General features: G+C 40.8%; 1 protein-coding gene across 3 annotated transcripts in view; it reads right to left on the bottom strand.

The window, feature by feature from the left end:
* Positions 1-254: 254 nt before the first annotated feature.
* SHROOM4 (shroom family member 4) overlaps positions 255-20,128 on the bottom strand; it is a 289,038-nt gene continuing 269,164 nt past the window's right edge. For 2 of the 3 annotated variants that reach the window (XM_077145723.1, XM_077145724.1), the window contains 5 exons: positions 15,184-15,981; positions 11,215-11,730; positions 10,539-10,719; positions 6,751-7,020; positions 255-5,761 (listed from right to left, as the gene is read on the bottom strand). In XM_077145723.1, the coding sequence (XP_077001838.1) occupies positions 5,492-5,761; positions 6,751-7,020; positions 10,539-10,719; positions 11,215-11,730; positions 15,184-15,981 (2,035 nt within the window). In that variant the 3' untranslated portion in view covers positions 255-5,491. The remainder of the gene's footprint in view (positions 5,762-6,750; positions 7,021-10,538; positions 10,720-11,214; positions 11,731-15,183; positions 15,982-20,128) is intronic. The other variant, XM_077145725.1, reaches the window with a different exon arrangement.

The following is a 20,128-nucleotide window of genomic DNA, read 5'->3' as shown; positions in this document are numbered from 1 at the left end:
TCAAAAATCAATCAATCATAAATAAGTGGGTTTATTTCTGGATTCTCAATCCCATTCCATTTATCTATATATTTACCTGCTTGCCTGAGCCACACTATTTTGAAGACCATAGTTTTGTAGTAACTTTTGAAATCTGAAAGTGTGAGTCTTCCAACTTTGTTCTTATTCAAGATTGTTTTGGTTACTCTGGGTCCCTTGCATGTGCACATGAATTTTAGGATCAATTTGTTAATTTCTACAAAAAACCAAAAAGCTTCTTTAAACATTTTATTTTGAAATATTTTCAAACTTATGGGACAGCTGCAAAAATAATACAAAACCCATATAATGAACTCCAACATATCCCTATCCCAACTCCCAGATACACAGATCCACCAATTTTAACATTTTGCCACAATTGCCCTTTCCTTCCTTTCTTTCTTTCTCATTCTCTACTGATCTGTATTTATCCATCCATGCACCCATCCATGCATCCATCCATTCATCCATGCATCCATCCATCCATCTACCTGTCTGGCTAACTACTTATCCATTTTCTGAAAATTTGAGAGTAGGTTGTATACAATATGCTTCTTGAAATAATACTTCCACTTACATTTCTTAAGAACAAGGATATTCACGTATGAAACCACCTTAACTTCCTATCTGGGACTTTGATAGGGATTGTATTGAATCTGTAGATCAATTTGGGGAATATTGTCATCTTAACATTATCAAATCTTCTGATCCAATAAGAGCTGGTGTTTTTCCATTTATTTAGATCTTCTTTAATCTCTTTTAGCAATGTTTTGTAGTTTTCAGTGTACAAGTCTTTCACTTATTTTGTTAAATTTAATCCTAAATATTATATTATGTTTTATTTTTTGATGCTGTGGTAAGTGGAATTATTTTCTTAATATCATCTTCAGATTTTTCATTGTTAGTGTGTAGAAATACAATTGATTTTTGTACATTGACCTAGTATCCTGCAACTTTTCTAAACTTCTTTTGGCAGGTATGTAAGAGAAATATGAGAAGAGCCACAATATGTGTGGGATAAAGAAAGAATTAACTGAGTAAATCAGGACTCAACCTTTAATGTGCACATGAATCACCTGAACATCTAGTTAAAATGCAGGATTGGATTCAATGGGATTGGGCAGGGGCCTGGGATTCTGCATTTCTAACAACTTCCTAGGAGTTAGCTAGGTGTTAGTTGGGTTTCATTTATTATTTTTAAGTCACACAATGCTGAAAGATATTGCTGCCCCCATTTTACAGACAAGAAATAAATTCAGAGATGGAGCAATTTACCCTGGTACAGAGAATAGTGGCAGAACCAGGATTTGAACGTAGCTTATCTGAATATCAAAGCTGGGTTTTTTCCATTCTACCACACTGGATTTCTGAAGTAGAACGAGGAAAGCCAGGATATGAATGGAATATGAACCAGAGAGAAAAAGTAAGTGTTTCAAGGTTTTGGGGAGAGCTGTCTGGAGTAAATTTGGGTCTAATTCTTGAGGTTGTCTTGGAAAGCTGATCAGCCAGGAATTGCTTTCCAAGGAGCCAAGAGTGAGGGTGTGAAACTGGAATATCAAGTAGAAGCAAGGTGATATTAGTAGACAGAACTCAAGATTGGAGAAGGTCTAGTTGATGGCTCACTTCCAATCATGTTATATTCCAGAACTGGACTCTGTATACTGCTGAGAGCTATACCTGAGATTACACTTAAGATTGAATCTCCCTGTATCCTAAATGCTGGATTGGGCTAGTTGAGATGTTGGCATTGGTTAACCATAGAGGAAGAAATATATCAGTGAACTAAAGGGCAGGACTGTGGTCTTGAGGTTTTTAAAAATAGAAAAACACCACACTTCATTCCTGTGGCAACAACATACATTGGATCAGAGGGGCTGGGGTGAAGGTTTAGGGAAGTTCGTGAGTAAGGTTTTGGTCTTATGGCTAAATATGAAGGACTAGGGATAGATGACCAAATTCTATTCCAGCGCTTTTCATCAGAATATGAGGAGATTTCTATCACCTAAGTCAAAACACATGAGATAATATTTTTGTCTTTAGTATTTCTTATTGAAGTATGATCCTGGATAACAATCTGGCAGGCATTTCAGTGTCAGCTGAGAAGGGAGTGATGGAGGACATAAATGCAGAAACAATAAGATTCAGAAAAATAATAGCTTTACATGGGCTAGAGAACCCCCAACATTTTTACAACAAACACTGGTTCTTTTTCTGTAGGAAACTGCTTTTGCCCCACCTCCTTCTAAAGATCTGTTAATCTTCAAGCAATATAATATGCTGTTACAGAAATATTACTGGCATAGACAACTCCTCTCAAAAAGGCAGTGAGAGTCACCATGCTCCAGATGGGTAGAAGTGGACAGAATTGCGCCCAGCTTCATCCATCTGGGGCCTGTAGGGAGCCTGGATTTAAGGGTGTGGCTGTGATGATCTTGGGCAGTTTTTTGGCACATGAAGTTAAGTGGAAAACAAAACCTGAACCTAGTCTTGAAAGAGGTTTTTCATCTTTGCCTCATTTCTCCTTTCATTTGCTTACAATATCTTCCATCTTCAGGTTTTATTTTCAGTGGCTCTCTGTCTTTCTTAGATTTCTCTCTTGAAGGCTGGGCATTTACTGCTTTACCCTCGCTGAGTCTGCAGCTGGTGACACAAGAAGACTCAATTATCTAAAGACCCGTGGGTGGGGGATGGTGGTGGTGTGTGGTATTTGTGATGAGGGTTCTTACACTGACTCCTCTCCATCTATCAACCAACTTGCTCACTTACTACCCACCAAAGTCTGTTTGAAGGGAGAAGACAGAAGTCAAGACCCTTAACTGTCTTTGGGGAAATCCCTCTGCCTACTTTCCATATTGATTCCTCTTAGCAGGCCTGGGAGGAGAACTGACTTCAGGAAATGAGAAAAGAGTTAAGACACTACATCTCAAATAATACTGGTGGCTTTGCAGCACTGTCATTCACAATGGAATTGCCAGTGTCAGGAGTATGGTGGGTCAGTGTCCACTTTTGCCTGCTGAACGTCACTACTCAGTACAGATTTGGGGATATATATATATATTTATATAATCTTTTTTTTTTGCATGGGCAGGCACCAGGAATTGAACATGGGCTCCCGCATGGGATGCAAGAACTCCACCTACTGAGCCACCGTGACCCGCTTGGGGATATTTTTTAAGTGCTTTGGAAACTGTCCTTCCATGTGAAAATGAGCATCCTTGTGTTCTGCTTCCAACTCAAGAAGTCAATTTGGGGTGGGGAGAGGAAGAAAAATAATGGAGTCAATAGTGCTTTTAGTATCATAAACTTAAGGTACAACCAATCTAACAGTGACTAGAAAAACCCAGACTATGACCCTAGTGACCAGGTAAGTGATGACTCTTTTCAAAGCTGTTCTAGCCAAAAACATCTTACACTGATGAACACATCAGCCTCACCTTCCCAAGGCAGGACATCTCATCTTACTTTTTCTATGTTCTAGTTCTTGTACGAAAAACAAGATAGCAACAACAGCCTCTGTTCAATCTTCAGCAGTCTTGGCTTGGGTAATACCAGCCCTTTACAAGCCATCAGTCTTCCTGAATATAGCACAATCTTCCACTGAAGGAGAGAATGGAGGTTGACATTCTTACAGTGGTTCTAACTGCAGCTCTAACGGTGGCAGCAGTAACCCCCACTCAGGACACCCTGCTGGCCAAGATTCTACTATTGTTTTCAAATACAATGAAGAGGAAAAGGAAGCTAGTGACCAGTATTTGTAGCAGCAGCAAAGTTCCTTGGCAAATTCTTTGGTTGAATGAGGTACTTCTGTTGCTACAGTTAACCTTCAAGGGTTCTGATGAACCCTGTAACCACTAGAAAAGACTCCAGGGCTGGGCTGGGCTGAGCTGAGCTGACTGTACCAAAGGTTGGCCCCAGTTAGCAAGGAACGGGGGACTGAGCTGTATAGCAGGGCAGACTGACCATCTACCCAAAATTCATTTCCTGCCATTGCCCACCTGAGGGCTTTTCCAGGCTAGAAGTGGCTACTAGAGTCAGGACCCTGACAAGAGCAGCAACATTGGTTATTTGCATGCTATATTTATACCTGGGATGAATCGTTATGTACTCTGGTAGACTGGCCCTGGTTAGAGTTCTCAGCTACCATGATGTTTGGTTATCTAAGTCAGGTCACCAGGCTGAGAAAAGCAATTTTTGGACAGAAAAGCTCTTCCTGAGATCATCTCCACTCATTCCTCAGTCTGAAGACAATAGGGAAATGGATAAACCTTTGCCAATTTCAGGAGATTGCTTTGGTTTCAAGAAAGAAAAAGTAGGAAAAAATTGACCCCTGCTGGGTAGTGCTAAGCTCACGGTTAGGCAGACATCAAGGGAAGAACAGGGCCAGGTCACAGTAGAGAAGCTCTGAGTTCTGGGTGAGGGCTCTTCTCTTACACATTTGTCAGCTATGGTGAGAATAATTCAGGGCCTTGATACCTGCTTACCAAGCCACAGTGGATTCAAGCTGATCTGCGGAAAATGCTTTCCTTCTGGACTAACTTTCTTCTTTTCAATTTGCCTATTCTCACTTTACTAGTTAAAGAAGAAAAAAATCAAAACATAAAAATAAATAAAACCAAAAGGCCATTTAAAATATAACAAAATGAAAAAGCACCCCCCCCCCAAATAATGAAACATGTATACAGAAATCTGCTTTGGTAGAGCTATTAATGGCCCACAATGAGAAGTCCTGGGGTGGGCACTTGTAACCTCCAGCAATTAAAGGACAGAATGGAAATACGAGGTGGCAAGCCAAAAGTCTTAAGACAAGAGGAGGGCCATACTAGCCAAGGCTGAAAGCAGGACTCCTTCTCCTCAATCAGCTGCTGGGGAAGGTTGAGACAAAGTTAATTTGCTTAGCCTGGTTCTTTCCAGCAGGGCCAACTGGAAGTTCCCAGCCTTTGCTAGCATTCTAAGTGTAATTCCTGGTTCTGTGCATCCCACTGCAAAGCTTGGGTGAGGTCCTGAAACTGGCGGTAGCTGATACCCTCAGCACAGTCAGATGTGGGAAATGGCTGGGCCATGAGCCTTGGGGCAGAGTGGAGCTGCACAGAAAGCTCCTCTCTGAGTCTTGAGAGGCTGATTGCTGTGTGGGCGGCTAGTGAGAAGGTGACATCTTTGGTGCTCTAGTAGAAAGAATAAAGGTACTTTGTTGGGTTTGTGTACTGCACGTGCTTGCCTGTGCAAACTAAGAAGCAAAGTGTTGTTCTGTGATCACAAATTGTTGCTGCTCCATTGAGGAGAAGCTTGGGACCTTCCAGGTTCTCCTCGCTGGTTGGGGGCACTGTTAGGCAAGGAGAAGCGAGAATACCAGGGAAGAGGGTATGGAACAAATTTCTAACTAACTGCTATCTAATTGCTAACAAACTGCTAACAAAGATTGAAAGCACTCTCCACTGTGGCTGGACAGAGATGCTATGACAGAGCGCTGGTGGAATTAGAAATTGCTGGGCCCCAGGAGAAGGCTCTCCCTGAGACATCTGAGCTGCTCTTCCCCCAGCTTGATCTTCTCCTCCAGCTCTCGCTGCTCAATGATGAGAGCAGATTTCATCTTCACAAAGTGCTGGTAATCTTGGAGCTGGTCCTGAGGCAGATAGCGGGACACCATGCCAAACACCAACTTTTCCCGACGGTCTATGTGCTCCTTCAGCTCCTTTGCATCTGCCAATTGCCCCGTCAGCTGCTGCTTCTTCTCTATCAGCACCAACTGGAGAAGCAGAAGACTGATTAAGGGCCAGTCCAAATACCAGTGATCTGTCTAACCCAGTGCTCCACCAGGGATGCTGCCACCAAGCAACCATCACTCTACTAATTGAACAGCCCTAGATTTCTTGCCCCCTGGGTCCACCTGCACACAAAAGCCTTTCTTTTCCATAGCAGGAGCAGGATAAACACTACAGCAATTCTGAACAGGGGAACATGCAATCATCTCTTTCCATCTCAAAGGCTTCCTTTGAGTGGTTAAGAGGCCTCCTACCCATATCTTGAGAGCAGTGATTATCAAAATCTCTAATCCATGGACTACCGCTGGGCTTGGGTGGAGGAGGGCTGAGTCCACCAAGTTTTCCACAAGCAACTCCTCCCCTCTGAAAAAGCCAGCTTATGTGTCCCTTCCACTGGGTGACAACCTTCACTGCAGCAATGCTTTCTAATTAATGCATGCCTCTATGGGAGTGCACAAGTGTGAGTGTATGCATCCATGTGAGTATGCACGTGAACATTTGTGCCTTTTATTTTGGATCCAAATTTGTGCACAAAACCACTTGTAAAAGGAAAGGTGGGGCATAACTGCTGCTGCTGCTGTTACAACTACTATTATTACTACTACTACCACCAATACTATTAGTAAGGGCAGCAAATGTTGATTCAGTGTTTACCCTTTCCCGGGCCCTGTTCTAGGTAATTAACATGGATTATCTAATTTAATTCTCACAATAATCCCTTAAGGTGGGTTTCACATTCACCCTATTTTATAGATGAAAAGATTGAGACAGAGTGAGGTTAAGTAAGCTACCTACAGTCACACAGATAATAAGTGATAGAGTCCGAATTCCAAGACAATTAAAAGTCAGTGCCTATACTCTTTTAACACTATGTTCCGATGCCTCCTGTGATAGCCAGCTTGAAAGAGAAGAAGCCCTGTGAAGAACTAGATGGCATTTCTCTCCATCCACACCTACAGATCCCCAACTCTACCTTCTCTTGGTTTGCCTCTGAATCAATGCTGTTGAGAGCATTCTCCACCCGGGCCAATCGTCCAGAGAGTGACAGCAGAAGGTTGACTACTTTGTCCAGGTCCCCGATAAACAAGCAGTATTTTTCGAACTCATTGGATTTACAGATGGCTTTCAGGTTGGCCTCCACTTCTTCCCCAAGGGTGGAATTGGCATTGATATCCTCCAGCAGCCCTCGCTGGGCCTCCCGCAGTACAGAAAGTTTTCTGCCAATGCTTTCAATAAGCTGTATCTAGGGGAGTTGAAGAGGAGAAGGCCAAAAATGAGAATGGAAAACAACAAACTGATTTGTGTTCATAACCTCCGTTTTAGGATGCAAGTAACCTCTGATTTGGGACCCAAGTGGGTTGTACCCTAGTCACTGGAAACAAAGGAAACCTGAGTAAGTCCGAAGAAATTCCAGTTTTCTGGGCAGCCATCTTCTCTTCAAACCTCTGGTAAAGCATTACTATCTCTTTAACTCTGGTAGGAATCTCTATGACACAAACAAATTCCTTAGGAGGAAAGAAGTAGTCCCCATGGGCTAAGTGTCATTTGTCATGCACATTTTTCTAAATACTTGCAGGAACTATTTAATAAATACTAACTGAGAGGCACTGGAATGCTTGTAAGAGCCTATGTTGGAAAAGTATTACCAAGTATTTGCCTATAACTTCATTCATTCTCCTCCAATCTGTTTAAGTACTTCTTATGTTCATGGTACTGGGCTAGGTCTCTACACCCTCAGTTTGGTTTCTGAGGCCTTTTGAATAAGACTGTAAGGTCTGGAGTCACAATGACTGTACTTCCATCTCTGATACTTTCTAGCTGTGTGACTTTTGGTGACTTTTCTTTGTTGAGCTTCACTTTCTGTATCTGTTGAATGGAAGTAATTACAGTACCTACTGCACTGAATTGTAATAAGGATTCAATGAGATAACGCATGTAAAGGGCTTGACACAGAATTAGTGCTCAGGAAAAGCTGGCTGCTATTATTATTTCTGTCTGGCCACATCTTACCATTCTAATTTCATTCTCATTCTCGTTCTCAGAGCCTTTCAAGATTTGTTCTTTGCTCTCCTTTGCATTTGCCAATACTCATTCTTGTGTTCTGATTTGCTTATGCAATTCTACTAGCTCTTTACCTCTTTCTTCCCTTTGGTTATGCCTATTCTTTCTTCAGGGTCCAGCTTTGGTCACATCCTCTCTGCAGGAAGCCCTCCATGGTAACTCTTCTCTCAACCATCTCTTTCTTCGCTGAACTCCTAAGCCTCTTAGAGTCAGAACCCTATATTGTAATTTAATGTTACTCACTTCTTATTTCATACGTGTGAGTTTGATCACCCAACCTATTATTGATTATAAGTGTCTCAAGGGAAGTAGGCCTGTGTCTCCCCTTCAAGTATAATCAGTTCTGGGACTGCATTCATAGGAAGGCAGGTAGAGTGGAGTTTTGGAGTCAGAAACACCTACATTCCAATTATGCCCCCTCCAATCTGTGACCTTGAGCAAGATACCTATTCTCACTGAGACTTCTGTTTCCTCATCTGTAAAGTGGAGAGGCAGAGTCCCCTCACCTTCAAGGTTGCTGTGTAAGTTAAATAGGACCATAGAAGTAAAATCTTGAGTGCTGTGCTTGGCATGTTAAGTGATCAATGCATATCAGCTGGTATTATTATTATTATTATGCTTATCAGTTATATTATTATCATTATTTCTATTATTTTTATTATCACCTTTGTCATCATGATCATCATCATGATCATCATCACCAGGCACTTTGAACTAAGTGGTACTTGTTTAGCTGCAAGCTTCTGACAAGAAGGGACCAATCCTCGGATGTCAGCCACTATTACACTGTGGTTAAGAGCATGGACTCTAGTTCCAGACTACCTAAGTTTGAACTTTAACTCTGCCATAAAGTAGTGGTGTGACCTTGTGTAAATTACTCAATCACTCTGTGCCTCAATTTCTTATTAAAAAAATAGGATAACCATAGTACCTACCTTGTGGAGCTGCTATGAAAATTAAATGAGTTAATATATATTTCGTGCTTAGAACAGTATCTCAGACATCAGAAGTATGCTTCAGTATTTGCTTTCTTTTTATTCTAGCCCAGGCACTCTGAGACCACAGGCTTGTAGTTTACTAGAGTGTCTCTCTAGTGGTTTATTTAGATATGTCCAAGCTGATCATGGTCAAGGGTATCTGCTCTGGCTCCAGGGTCTGCTGGCACATTTCAGAACTGTTCAAAACTCAGGAAGTCACCATGATCCTAAGTGTAGTATGAAGTGTAATATGTTTGCGTGTGGGGAACATTTCAATATCCACTGAGGGTTGAGGATCAGTGATATGAATGGGACAACACAATTAGAAGCCAAGAGGTTCCTAGTTATATCCTTACCCTGAAAATTGCTCTCACCCTGAAAATTCAATGCCAGGTGGAAGGGATTAAGCCAAATGGCCAACTTGGAAAATCACCCTTACACCCTGGCCCTCAGGATCTGCAGGTCTGGAAGGGTGAAAGCAGAGAGAGCCCTTTGTTTCTTGGCACCTGAGCTCTGCAATCCGGATCTCAATGCTGGGAAAAGAGTAGAGGAGGAATCTTTGGAATCATTGCCAACCCACCCATAGCTGAATTGCTTTCCTGGGATATCGCAAATTGGTGACCCTTCTCACCTTTGTTCCTCAAATACAAAAACTGTCCAAGCCCACCCAAAATTGTATCAAATCACTATCTGCTGTTTTGTGCTTTGCCACTTATACCATCTCTGTCTTCTCCTGGTGAGGGTTTGCTCCTGCCAAGGCCAAGTCCTGAGTAAGCCAGGGACATCCCTGTCATAATGAGGGAACACAGGATCCAAGGAAGCAGGTACTTAGATCAATATAACTTTGACACCATCATGTTTCCAATTCCTTCCCTGACATTTTGCTTTAGATGGGAGAGTGGGGGGAGAAATATGGGCAGAAGTACAATTTACAATGAGTTTAGATGTCCACAGAGTGGTAAATTGGGCTTTTGAGGTTGCCATGGCAACTTATTTGCTTAGGAAATCAAATAGGTAAGTGCAGGGAGGGCAAAATGATTCTAGGAACTTGATTAGAAAATCAGGCTAGTGGTACCTAAAGAGAGAAAAGGCAGTTTTTGGAGGAACAGCAATATCATCTCCATTTACCTACTTCAGTATTTTCAAGGGATTATCCGACATCCTTGAAAATAAGTAGTAAAGTTTTCCAGATTACAATTCCTCCACTTTTTGCTTAGCCTGTTCTCTCTTTGAAAAAGTTACATAAAGAATAAAATCAATGACACTGCCATTGGTTACAGCTTATTGACAGAAACTATGATTCTCCCTGGGCAGCAAGTTCTTACAAGGCTGCTTACTTCAGAGGGATGGTATGATAGGATAAAACGTTAGACAGCCTTGAGTTCAAGTCTTGGCCCTACCACTTACTCTTTAACCCTGGGCACATTAGTCCCCTCACCTGGTAAAATGTGGATAGTAATCATCGTTACCTTGCAGAGTTTTTTTTAAGGGTTAGAGAGACAATGTGAAGTTGGTTATGATTACTACTAGTATTACTATTATTGACTAGGTCAAAGAGAGACTGGAACTGGTTCTGTGAGAAACCCAGCAATCCCTTTCTGTTTTCATACTGAGAATACGGGAACACACCAAGGTGTTCAAGAGAGTGTACAAAACAAGTCACCCTCCAGACAAACTCAGGCTAAATACTGAACAATCTCTAGGGCATATTAAAACACTTCACCTTTTTTTGAGCCAGTTCGTGATCAACTTCCTCCTCTCCCACACCAACCTCTGCCATTTCTGGTTGGTCTTTCAACTTGTTCAGCAGCTCTGCCTTGGCCACAGAAATATTGTAGTAAGCTGAGTAAGAGGTAGGGATCCCTGGGGCCCCCTGAGGAGGCGAGAAGCGCTGAAACTCTTGTCTGTGGAAACAAAGATTGACTATTTGACCAGCTGTTTGTACTTCTTAATTTCCTCATCTGTAAAATGGAACCCTTCACCAGGGAGTTATAAAATAAGGAAATAATGGGCCTGAAAGCACTATTCAAATGTAAATAGGCCATATAAAGGCTATCTTAGAAGCCAAGGAAAGGCAAACTTTAAGAATTTAGAAGGCTATTTGCATGCCTCTGACTTCAGCAGTTAAGGGGATGTCTGTAAAGATAATTTTCTTTTGTCGTGAATACTCCACTAGAATCCAGAAAAACTGTCTGACCCCTAAAGTTGTGGGCTTCTGATCATCAATGCATTCCTTGGTTAATGGACATAGTATATGGATACCAAGGAGGGGGCTAGGTGGTAGAAAAGTAGCTGGGAGTTTAGCTATTTGCCCTTCAAGCCTATTGGCCTCCCTCCTACCCATCCCCATACTCTACCTCCACCCCACCCCACCCCACCCTGGGCTCTAATCTGCTTACAAAGGCACCCTGTTGCTTTCCTGGGCACTCTCATCATTTCTTCTGTCTCGGTGCCACTCCTGCTTCAAATGGCCCCTCCAATGTAGATCTTCTGCAGCGAAGAGGTCACCCATGACCTCAGCAGTGGTCAGGATGTTGGAGGCTGGATTTAGCACCCCTGCCAAGGACTTGTCATGACCCACCACATCTCTCATGAGCTCTTCTGATACAGCCTGTGGTGGGGCAGGCCTTCGGCCTGAGAAGGGATAGCGTCTCTCTGCTTCTGACATATCTCCAATGGCCCCAACCTCCTCCACGGTTGCAGAATGACATGGGAAACAAATGGAACCAGTGGCACCCAGGGGCTTGACAAGTGTGGCAGCAGACACTTTTGCCTTGGGTTCACCAATGCCTGCAGCGCTGTGGTGCTGCTGTTCAGGGCCCCAACCTATGAAAGAGAACTTCTCCTCTGGAAAGTAACAGCTCTGGTTCCATGTTGGCTTGGGTTTTGACTCTTCCGCCATGAAGGTTTCTGGTCTGGAGTGAGGAAAGAAGTAAACAGAAATGTTTCAATGTCAGGTTTCAGAGATTGAAGGGTGAATAATTCTGCCTGTAGTTTATGCAAGGGGGACGCCCTCCCCCACTATATTGCTTGTTGCCTACCAGCTACCCCCACCCTCTACCTGCCTGTGTCACTGCCCCTTCACTAACCTCTAGCTGCTTGAAAGGGAAAATAGGAGAAACTCATTAGTCATTTTTTTGCAGCTATTTGCAGCTCTTAGATAAAGGTCAAAAATAATGGTTAAAAGGCTCCACAGCTATTTACTGATTCATGCTATTTTGTCTCCTAATTCATCACAGAAAAGAACTTGGGCATGCTAATATTCCTCATTCCAGGTAGATTCATTTTACATGTAGGTTTTCAAGCTTATAACACTGATCAAGGAACAATAGCAGCTAACATTCATATGGTGCTTACTATATCCCTGAAGTTGTTCCAAGTTTTATATATGTATATATATACATATATATACATATATAAAGATTTAGATAGATATAGATATATATAACTTAATGCTCATGATAACCATTTTACAGATAATGAACATGAGGCACAGAGAGGCAAAGTGACTTTCCCAAATTCAGTAAATGGTAGATTCATGATTTGCACCTAGGTAATTTAATTCCAGAATCTGTGCCTTAAGCCACTATATTATACTGCCAAAGAGACGACAACATCACATAAAATTTTACATTTAAATCATTTTCCGGCTGGATTATATCTATGCTGGCAGAGACGGGAGAACATTTTGGAGGGAAGATGAAAGTATGAATTTAGGGACTTGCTATATACAGGAAAAATACTTTGGGCACATGTGAGAGTTCTGAGAAAGTGCTGTAAAGAAACAAAAGATGTACTAATTGGAGACTCAGCTCACCTGCAGACATAGCCCTGTATCATATTATAGTATTTCACATTAGGCACTATGCATTAGGGCTCCATTCCTTACTGCTTTGGTGGTACAGGATATCTATGAGAACATAGTCCGAATTTGTTAATGTACATCAAAGCAAAAATTGGATTCATTCTACTCTACTCTCTACTCTCATTCTACTTTCTCAGAGCAGTTAGAGAGAATTTATAAAGGAAACTATACCTGTACTTGCATCAGAGTTATTAGACTTAACTGTTCCTTGATAACTTTACTTACCCATTTCTAGTAATACTGTATCTCAGCATTTTTTAACTGAATACGACTTGGGTTGCAGAGATATTTTTGTGGTTTAATTTAGCTGACATTAAGATGCCTTTTTTAGATTTAAAACATTACACACCTACTGTCACTGTTGTTCCTCATAAAATTTCACAAAAAGCCACTGCCCTCTGGTTAGCATTTTATGATCTCCTAAGCTCAGAGGTCCTGGGACAATGTAGTGAGTTCCCATCCTAGCTCTGCCACCTGTGTGACCCTAGCAATTTGCTTTATTTCCTGGTAACTTGCTTTTCTCATCTAAAAAAAATGGAGGAGACTAATGTTATCTATTTCATAGGTTTATTGTGAAGATTAAATCAATCAATACAGGGAAGTGCTTAGAACAATGCCTGGCACGTAGTAAGGAGGCAAAAAAAATGTCAGCTATGTTGGGAATGCAGCTCTTTCCTTAAATATCTACATGACTCGAAGCAGCATCTATCATTGATTTTTGCATTCATAAGCCAGGGTTGTGTGCAAAGAAATGCTTTCCCTCTTATCCTATATTCATTTTGTTTTTTTTAAAATCTCTGGAGCAAGTTGCAATATCTCTGGTAAAAGCAATTCATTTTCCTCTGGCCAAGGTGCCAAGGTGTATGGAGGTACCTAAAGAAGGAAGAACGAGGAGAGTGAACGCTACCAGCTAGGGCCTATAGCTGCTGTGTCTAATCCACCTTGCTCTAAAGTGACATGAGGGTCTCAGAGGCCTGGCCTGCTAGAAAGAGATGTCTCCGAGAGAGGCTGTCTTGAACATGGGTTTTTCAGTCAGATCTGGGTTTGAATCTTTGCTATGAAACCCTTAGTTAGCTAGTCCCTTATTTTCTAAGTTTCAATTTCCTGAACGGTCAAAGGAGGATAATGATGGTCCATGGGTCTGATGGAAGGATTACATGAAAGAATAGATAGCAAGTGACTAGCACAGTTTCTGGCACCTAGTAGTGCTTAATAAAGGTTCATTCATTAGGCTCTTAATTTCTTTTTTTTCTTCAAAATATTAATTAAGAGGTTACTGTGTGCTAGGATCACCTTGCCTTCTTCCTGCTGTGAGATGTTACACTCACAGTTACTTTCAACAAACGCGCTGTCTATTCACAATAAGAATACCCTCCAGTTAACATTCTCACAATGCCTGGGATCCATGGCCTGTCAAAGTGCTGTGCTTGTCATAAGTTGGGCTAAAAAACTTCTCAACAGGCTCCACATAGCCAAATAATGGATTTGCCTGAGACAGGTTGCTGTCAACAAGACATTACAACAAGTTACTTCTAATAGCAACAAGTCTCAGTCAGGTTCCTTCTAAAAAAGGAGATTAAAGAAAGCACTTAGCAGGGTATATGCCTGAATAATCCTCAACCCCTCCCTGCAGCAGGCAGTGGACGGAGCCCTAGGCAGGAGGGCAGGCAGAGCTGAAAGCCAAAGTACTGACTAAAGATGGTCTTGGGGCTTTTGCTTTGGAGCAAAAAAGACAGCCATCCACTATGGGGCTAACAGAAGAACACTGGCAAGTGACAGACGCTGGCAATCTTGCGGCCTGACCCCACTCCTGCTTTGGCCTCCCTGCCCCCAAAGCTCATTTCATTGACTGAGCCAAATGCAGAGAAGCAGGAGCAAGAAGGCTGGGGGTGATGCAGAAAGTGGAAGAGGAAAAGAATGTCCTTAGTTACTGTAAGGAACTACCTGGGTGTAAAGCACCCAACCCCAGGAACACTGTTGATGCTGAGAACTGGGGGAAGAGTTTGGAAGCCTAGGCTACTTATCCTATACACAGGCAGGTTAGGTCAGGTGCTGGCCTTCCATTCTAGAGAAGAAACAGAAGACAAGGCAGAAAAGGGCCTGAGCCAGGATTCCAGGAAACGTCAAGTACAGGCAAGAAGGGTTTAATTAGCCTTCTTGGTCAGGGACCAGAAACTGGCACATAACTTAAAGACAAACTGAGAAATAATAAATATAATATTTAAATAATAATATTTAGGAATAGGAACACCAATAATTGCAATTTCTTAGGCAACTACTATGTACTAAGCATGGGCCTATGACCCTTACATAGATTATCTTAATTTTCGCAATAACCGTGTGGAGCAGATATCATCATGCCCATTTCCTAGGTGAGAAAACTGAGGCTGGGAGCAGTGCAATTGACCAGCCCAAGGTCACACAGCTGATAAATGGTAGAGGGAGAATGCAGACTCATGCCGCCTGCCTCTTTGGGGTCCCAATGTCTTTCAGAAGCACTTACTTGGGGGAATCAGTGGCCTCAGTGTCCAGGGCCTGCTGTTCTGAGGTCCTCCAAAGCCCACTGATGCCATAATAGCCAGGGGGCTGGGTCTGCTCAAGTTGAGATCCCAGCTGGGTCCCTATTGGAGGCAGGCTGGGCAGGAAATCATTGTGATGGAGATTAAAGGACTCTTGCTCTGATGAGAGGCTTTGTGAGCCCTGCCTTGAGGCTTCCGGGTGACCACAGCCTAGGGGCTGTGGCTGCTCCAGGCCCTCTTCAGGATTGAGGGCACAGGAACCAGTGGTCTCTGAACTGAAATACTGGGGTGGCAGCTCCTCCTCATCTTCCTCTACATCTTCTACTTGTTGCTCCTTCTCCTCCTGCTGCTGCTGCTGCTGCTGCTGCTGCTGCTGCTGCTGCTGCGCCGCACGGAAGTGCCTGTACTTCTCCCAGTTAGGAGGTGGAGGGCGAGGAGGAGGAAAGGCCTTCTTCTTGGCTCCAAGAGGTATTGGCTGCGTGTCATCAACTTTGCTGAAGAGCTCCCTTCTATGCTGACCCCAGGCCCGAGAGCACTGGGGCTCCAAGCTGATATGACTCTCTGAAAAAGCACGGCTGCGCAGTGGGTGGGGCATGGGGGCAGTGGCGCTCCCCTCCTCATAAAGGGAAGTTTCCTCTGTTTTTTTTGAGGAGGGCTTGAAGTCTTCAAGAAGGTCAAGAGAAGAGATTGCTCGGTAGTTTGATAAGTTCAGGGCTGGCTTCTCAAGGCAAGGATGGAAAGGAGTTGCCCATGAAAAGCTACCCTTGGAATGAGCCATTTCCCTGCAAAACAGCAGATGAGGGTTGAATAAAGCATGCAAGTTGTAGATGGGCCCATGTTTGGGGATGACATAACTTATGTAAAATTTAAAACTGCCACAAAACGATGTAATATGTGTAGTGAATGTAATAATACTGATCATCCAATGGTAGCTACTTACTGCGCATGAACTAAATGCCAGACACTGTTTTAAGTGCTTTACATGTATTAACTCAGACTGCTTGTGCTGTGTTCTGGTGCTTACAAGTCTGGCTAACTTGCTATAACTGTTATTTTTGTTTCTTTTGTTTTTAATTATGAAAAATTTCTAATATTTAGAAATGTACTGATATCAGTATAATAGTCATGTTCTTATCTACCACTCAGAATTTTCATACTTTGTCATCTCTGCTTTATGACTGTTTTAAGAAATAAGAAATAATAAGCTTTGTATCACGCCTCACTTTCATTGCCCTACTGCCTCTCCAGATGAGCCTGTATCATGAATTTGAAATGTACTCATCCTGCCCATGTTCTTATACTTGTAACAAAAAAGATCAAAAAGACCATTCTCAAATATCTGTTATTTTGAATGTAAAATATCTCCCTTTAATGCAATTCCAACTAGAATTCTGAACAGGGATTTTTAAACAGTAAAACCTTTTGAAAATTAACTTATAAAAAAGCAGGAGATAATATTAAAGAGTACTCTGCTACACAAAAGAAATGTGGGGTAAGAGACTAATCATATTATAAAGCAAAGGTAAATAAAGCAAAGGTGACTGATCAATGGAACAAAATGGGAGGTCCAGAGACAGATAAACTATCTATGAAAATACCATATATAATTAACCTTCCAAAACAAGGAGATAGGGAATGATTATTTTGGGAATAACTGCAGAGCACTGTTATTCAGAGCTAAACTGTATATAGCAAAATTAATTCTAGATTCAAGAATTAAGAGTGTGTAAATGATTTTAATGTATTATATATGTTACATGTGTACATATATGCAGTTATAAGAAAAAACTAACAAAAATTTCAAAGACTATCACATTGCAGGTGAAATACGATTCGTATCTTCTAAGCAATAGAAGAAAATTTCCAAGGAAAAGAAGTCCAGGTTTGTTTGGATATCTTTAAAATATCAAACTACTAAAGAGTGGCCAAAGTCAAAAGACATTACTTTAGCTACAGTGAATGAAGTGTTAAACCCTCCAAGCCAGAAGACAGGGTTTCCTGCAGAAGCTTGTAAGCAATCAGTTTCATGCTAAGTACTGCCCAGTGACAGGAAATTCCAGAGGTTCAATTAAATCATCACAGAATACCCATTCAATAGTCATGATGAAAGCTGAAAATATTTATTAAAAATAATAATAAACACAATGTTAGCCAAGCTCAGATAGCATGGAAAGCAAAATGTCCCTTATCCTCCTTTTCTACAGCCCCCACCCCGGCTAGCTCATCACTCACATGAATCAGAAATTGATATCCACATTTGCATTCTCTTCTCACTTGGGTCTTATCTCACCTACACCTCCTTAATATTTTATCAATCCCTGTTGAAAACTGTTCCATCTTGCATTCCCCCTCAGGAAAACAAAACAGTGAAAAGGTTGTAAAGGGAAAGTAAAAGAATGAAAAATGAGTACCAGGCAGAGAAGCCTTTCCTGACCACCCTACCTAAAATAGAGACTTCCTATCCTTAAGTATCCTTATTCTATCTTATTCTTCCTTAGAGCATTAATCCCCACCTGGTATTACATTACATACCTATTTTTACTTGTTTATTTTATGCTCCACTCTCTAAAATGTAAGCTCCATGAAGGCAGGGATCTTGTTTGTCTCCATCTGGCACTTAGTGCCTGGAACACAGTAGGTGTCCAATAAATATTTGTTTAATAAACAAGTTGATGTCAAACACGAAAAACTAAGGGCCATGATACTTATATCAGAAAAAAAGTCAAATAAAAGGCCAAAAGTGATAAACATGACAAAGAAGGGCACTACAATGCTAAAGACTAGAACACATGATAAAAATTCTAACTACCATAAGTCTTTAAGCACCAAAGAGCAGAGCATCAAGATTCATGAAGCAAAATCTGTAGGAAATGGAAGGGTAGAAGGAAGTGCAAATGAAATATACGACTTTTTCAGCTGATGTCAGATCATGACAGCCAAGAACTAAGATAATGGAATCTAAATTTTTTCATACATGTAAAACAAAAACTATACTTTGTTTTCAAGGACCTAGTCACCATTAAAAAAAACCCCGACTATGTATTAAGCCAAAAAGTATAAGTAACACAGATCACATTCTCTAATCACAATACAGTTACACTGGAATTTAATAACAAAAATGAATTAAAGATACCTAGCCTTTGGAAAATAAACAAACAAAAAAAGTTCCTCTAGTGAAAGAGGAAATCTAATCTGAAATTGTAGAACACCTAGAATATGACAACAGTAAAGAAACATCAAGAGCTGGAAGGTGAGGTTGATTAAAACAGTGGCTAAAGGAAAACTCATAGTCTTAAATACTTTCATTAATGCACAAAAAATAATTAAAATAAGTGAATTAAGCATTCAACACAAGAAAAAAAGAGCCATAGAAGAAACCTAAGGAAAGCAGAAGGGCAATAAAATAATGGCAGAAATTAGTACATTAGAAAATAAAATAACAACAATAATTACAGCCAAAAAGCCAGTTCACGATAAGAAAAAATAAAACAATAAAATGCATAAACAATTTAATCTAAACAATATAAAGCAAGTGTACAAGACTTGAAATAGATAAAAGCATGAGAAACAATTGAAAAAAATAGTATAAATGATAAGAGAATTCAGTAAGGTGGTAGGAAAAAATTAATATCTAGAAATCAACAACTTTCCTATACATATGTAACAACCAGTTAGAAAATATAATGGAGTGAAGATCACCTTTTTATTACAACAATCACAAAGATAAAATGCCTAGGAATAAATCTAACAAGAAATATGCAGGATCCACACGCAGAAAACTTTAAAATGCTATTGAGGGATATAAAATAAGGTGTGCATCAATGAAAAGACATAATTTTCCTGGTTAGTATGACTCAACACTGTAAAGATGTCAATTCCGCCTAAACTGATCTATAAACAATGCAAATGCAATGAAAATATCAACAAATTACATTTTGGAACATTATTCTAAATTTCATATAGCTAAAATAAAGTTGTGAGAACTGTTAGGAGGAGTATGAAAAAAAAAAAGTAATGAGGGAGGGCTATCCTTACCAATTATTAAAACATGTTCCAAAGTTACAGTAAATAAAGTGGTCTCATGAATAGAACAGTAGATCCATGGAACAAAACAGTGAACACTAAGGCATTGAAATAGAGCCGAATGCCTATGGGAAATTAGTTTGTGATAAAGAAGGCATTTCAAAGAGTGAGGAAAGATGGGCTATTCAATATATAGTTTTGGAACAACTGGATAGCCACTGGGACAAAAATAAAGGTAAAACTTTAGATTACCGCAGGCTATTGAATCATGTCCCCCACAAAAGACTTGTTGAAGCCCCAACTCTGGTCCTGTGGCTGTGAATCTATTTGAAAATATGACCTTTGAATATGTTATTAGTTAAGGTGTGGCCAAACTTAATCCAATATGGCTGAAGTCCTTATAAGCAAAGGAGATTCAGATGAAGTCAGAAGTCAGAGGAGAGAGAGATTGCCACGTGTCCAGATAGAAATGCATTTACAAACCAAAGATCCCCAAGGACTGCTGGCAAGCCAGCACCAGAATGTTAAAGATCCTGGGAGAAAGCATTCCCTGTTAGTATTTCAATATTATACCTCTGGTCTCCAAACTTTGAGCCAATAAATTCCTGTTTAAGCCAACCCATTGCATGGCATTTGTCATGGCAGACCTAGAAAACTAAAATAATCACTCTTTTTTAAAAAAAATAATGCTCAGCTATATCAAGATTCAAATGTAAAAGAAAAAAAAATGACACCCTAAAGGTATTAGAGGGAAACATGGGAAAACTTTAAAATAATCTTGGCATGGGTAAGTCCTTTCTAAGTAAAATACCAAATACTGAGCAATAAGGAAAAACTGACAAATTTGACACTGAAAAATGAAAAATTTCTTTCAAGGAAAGAATACCTAAAAAAAGGCAAAAGAAA

The sequence above is a fragment of the Tamandua tetradactyla genome, chromosome X, assembly GCF_023851605.1.
Source record: "Tamandua tetradactyla isolate mTamTet1 chromosome X, mTamTet1.pri, whole genome shotgun sequence".
Taxonomy (NCBI): Eukaryota; Metazoa; Chordata; class Mammalia; order Pilosa; family Myrmecophagidae; genus Tamandua; species Tamandua tetradactyla.
This window is presented reverse-complemented; position numbering and strand designations above follow the sequence as displayed.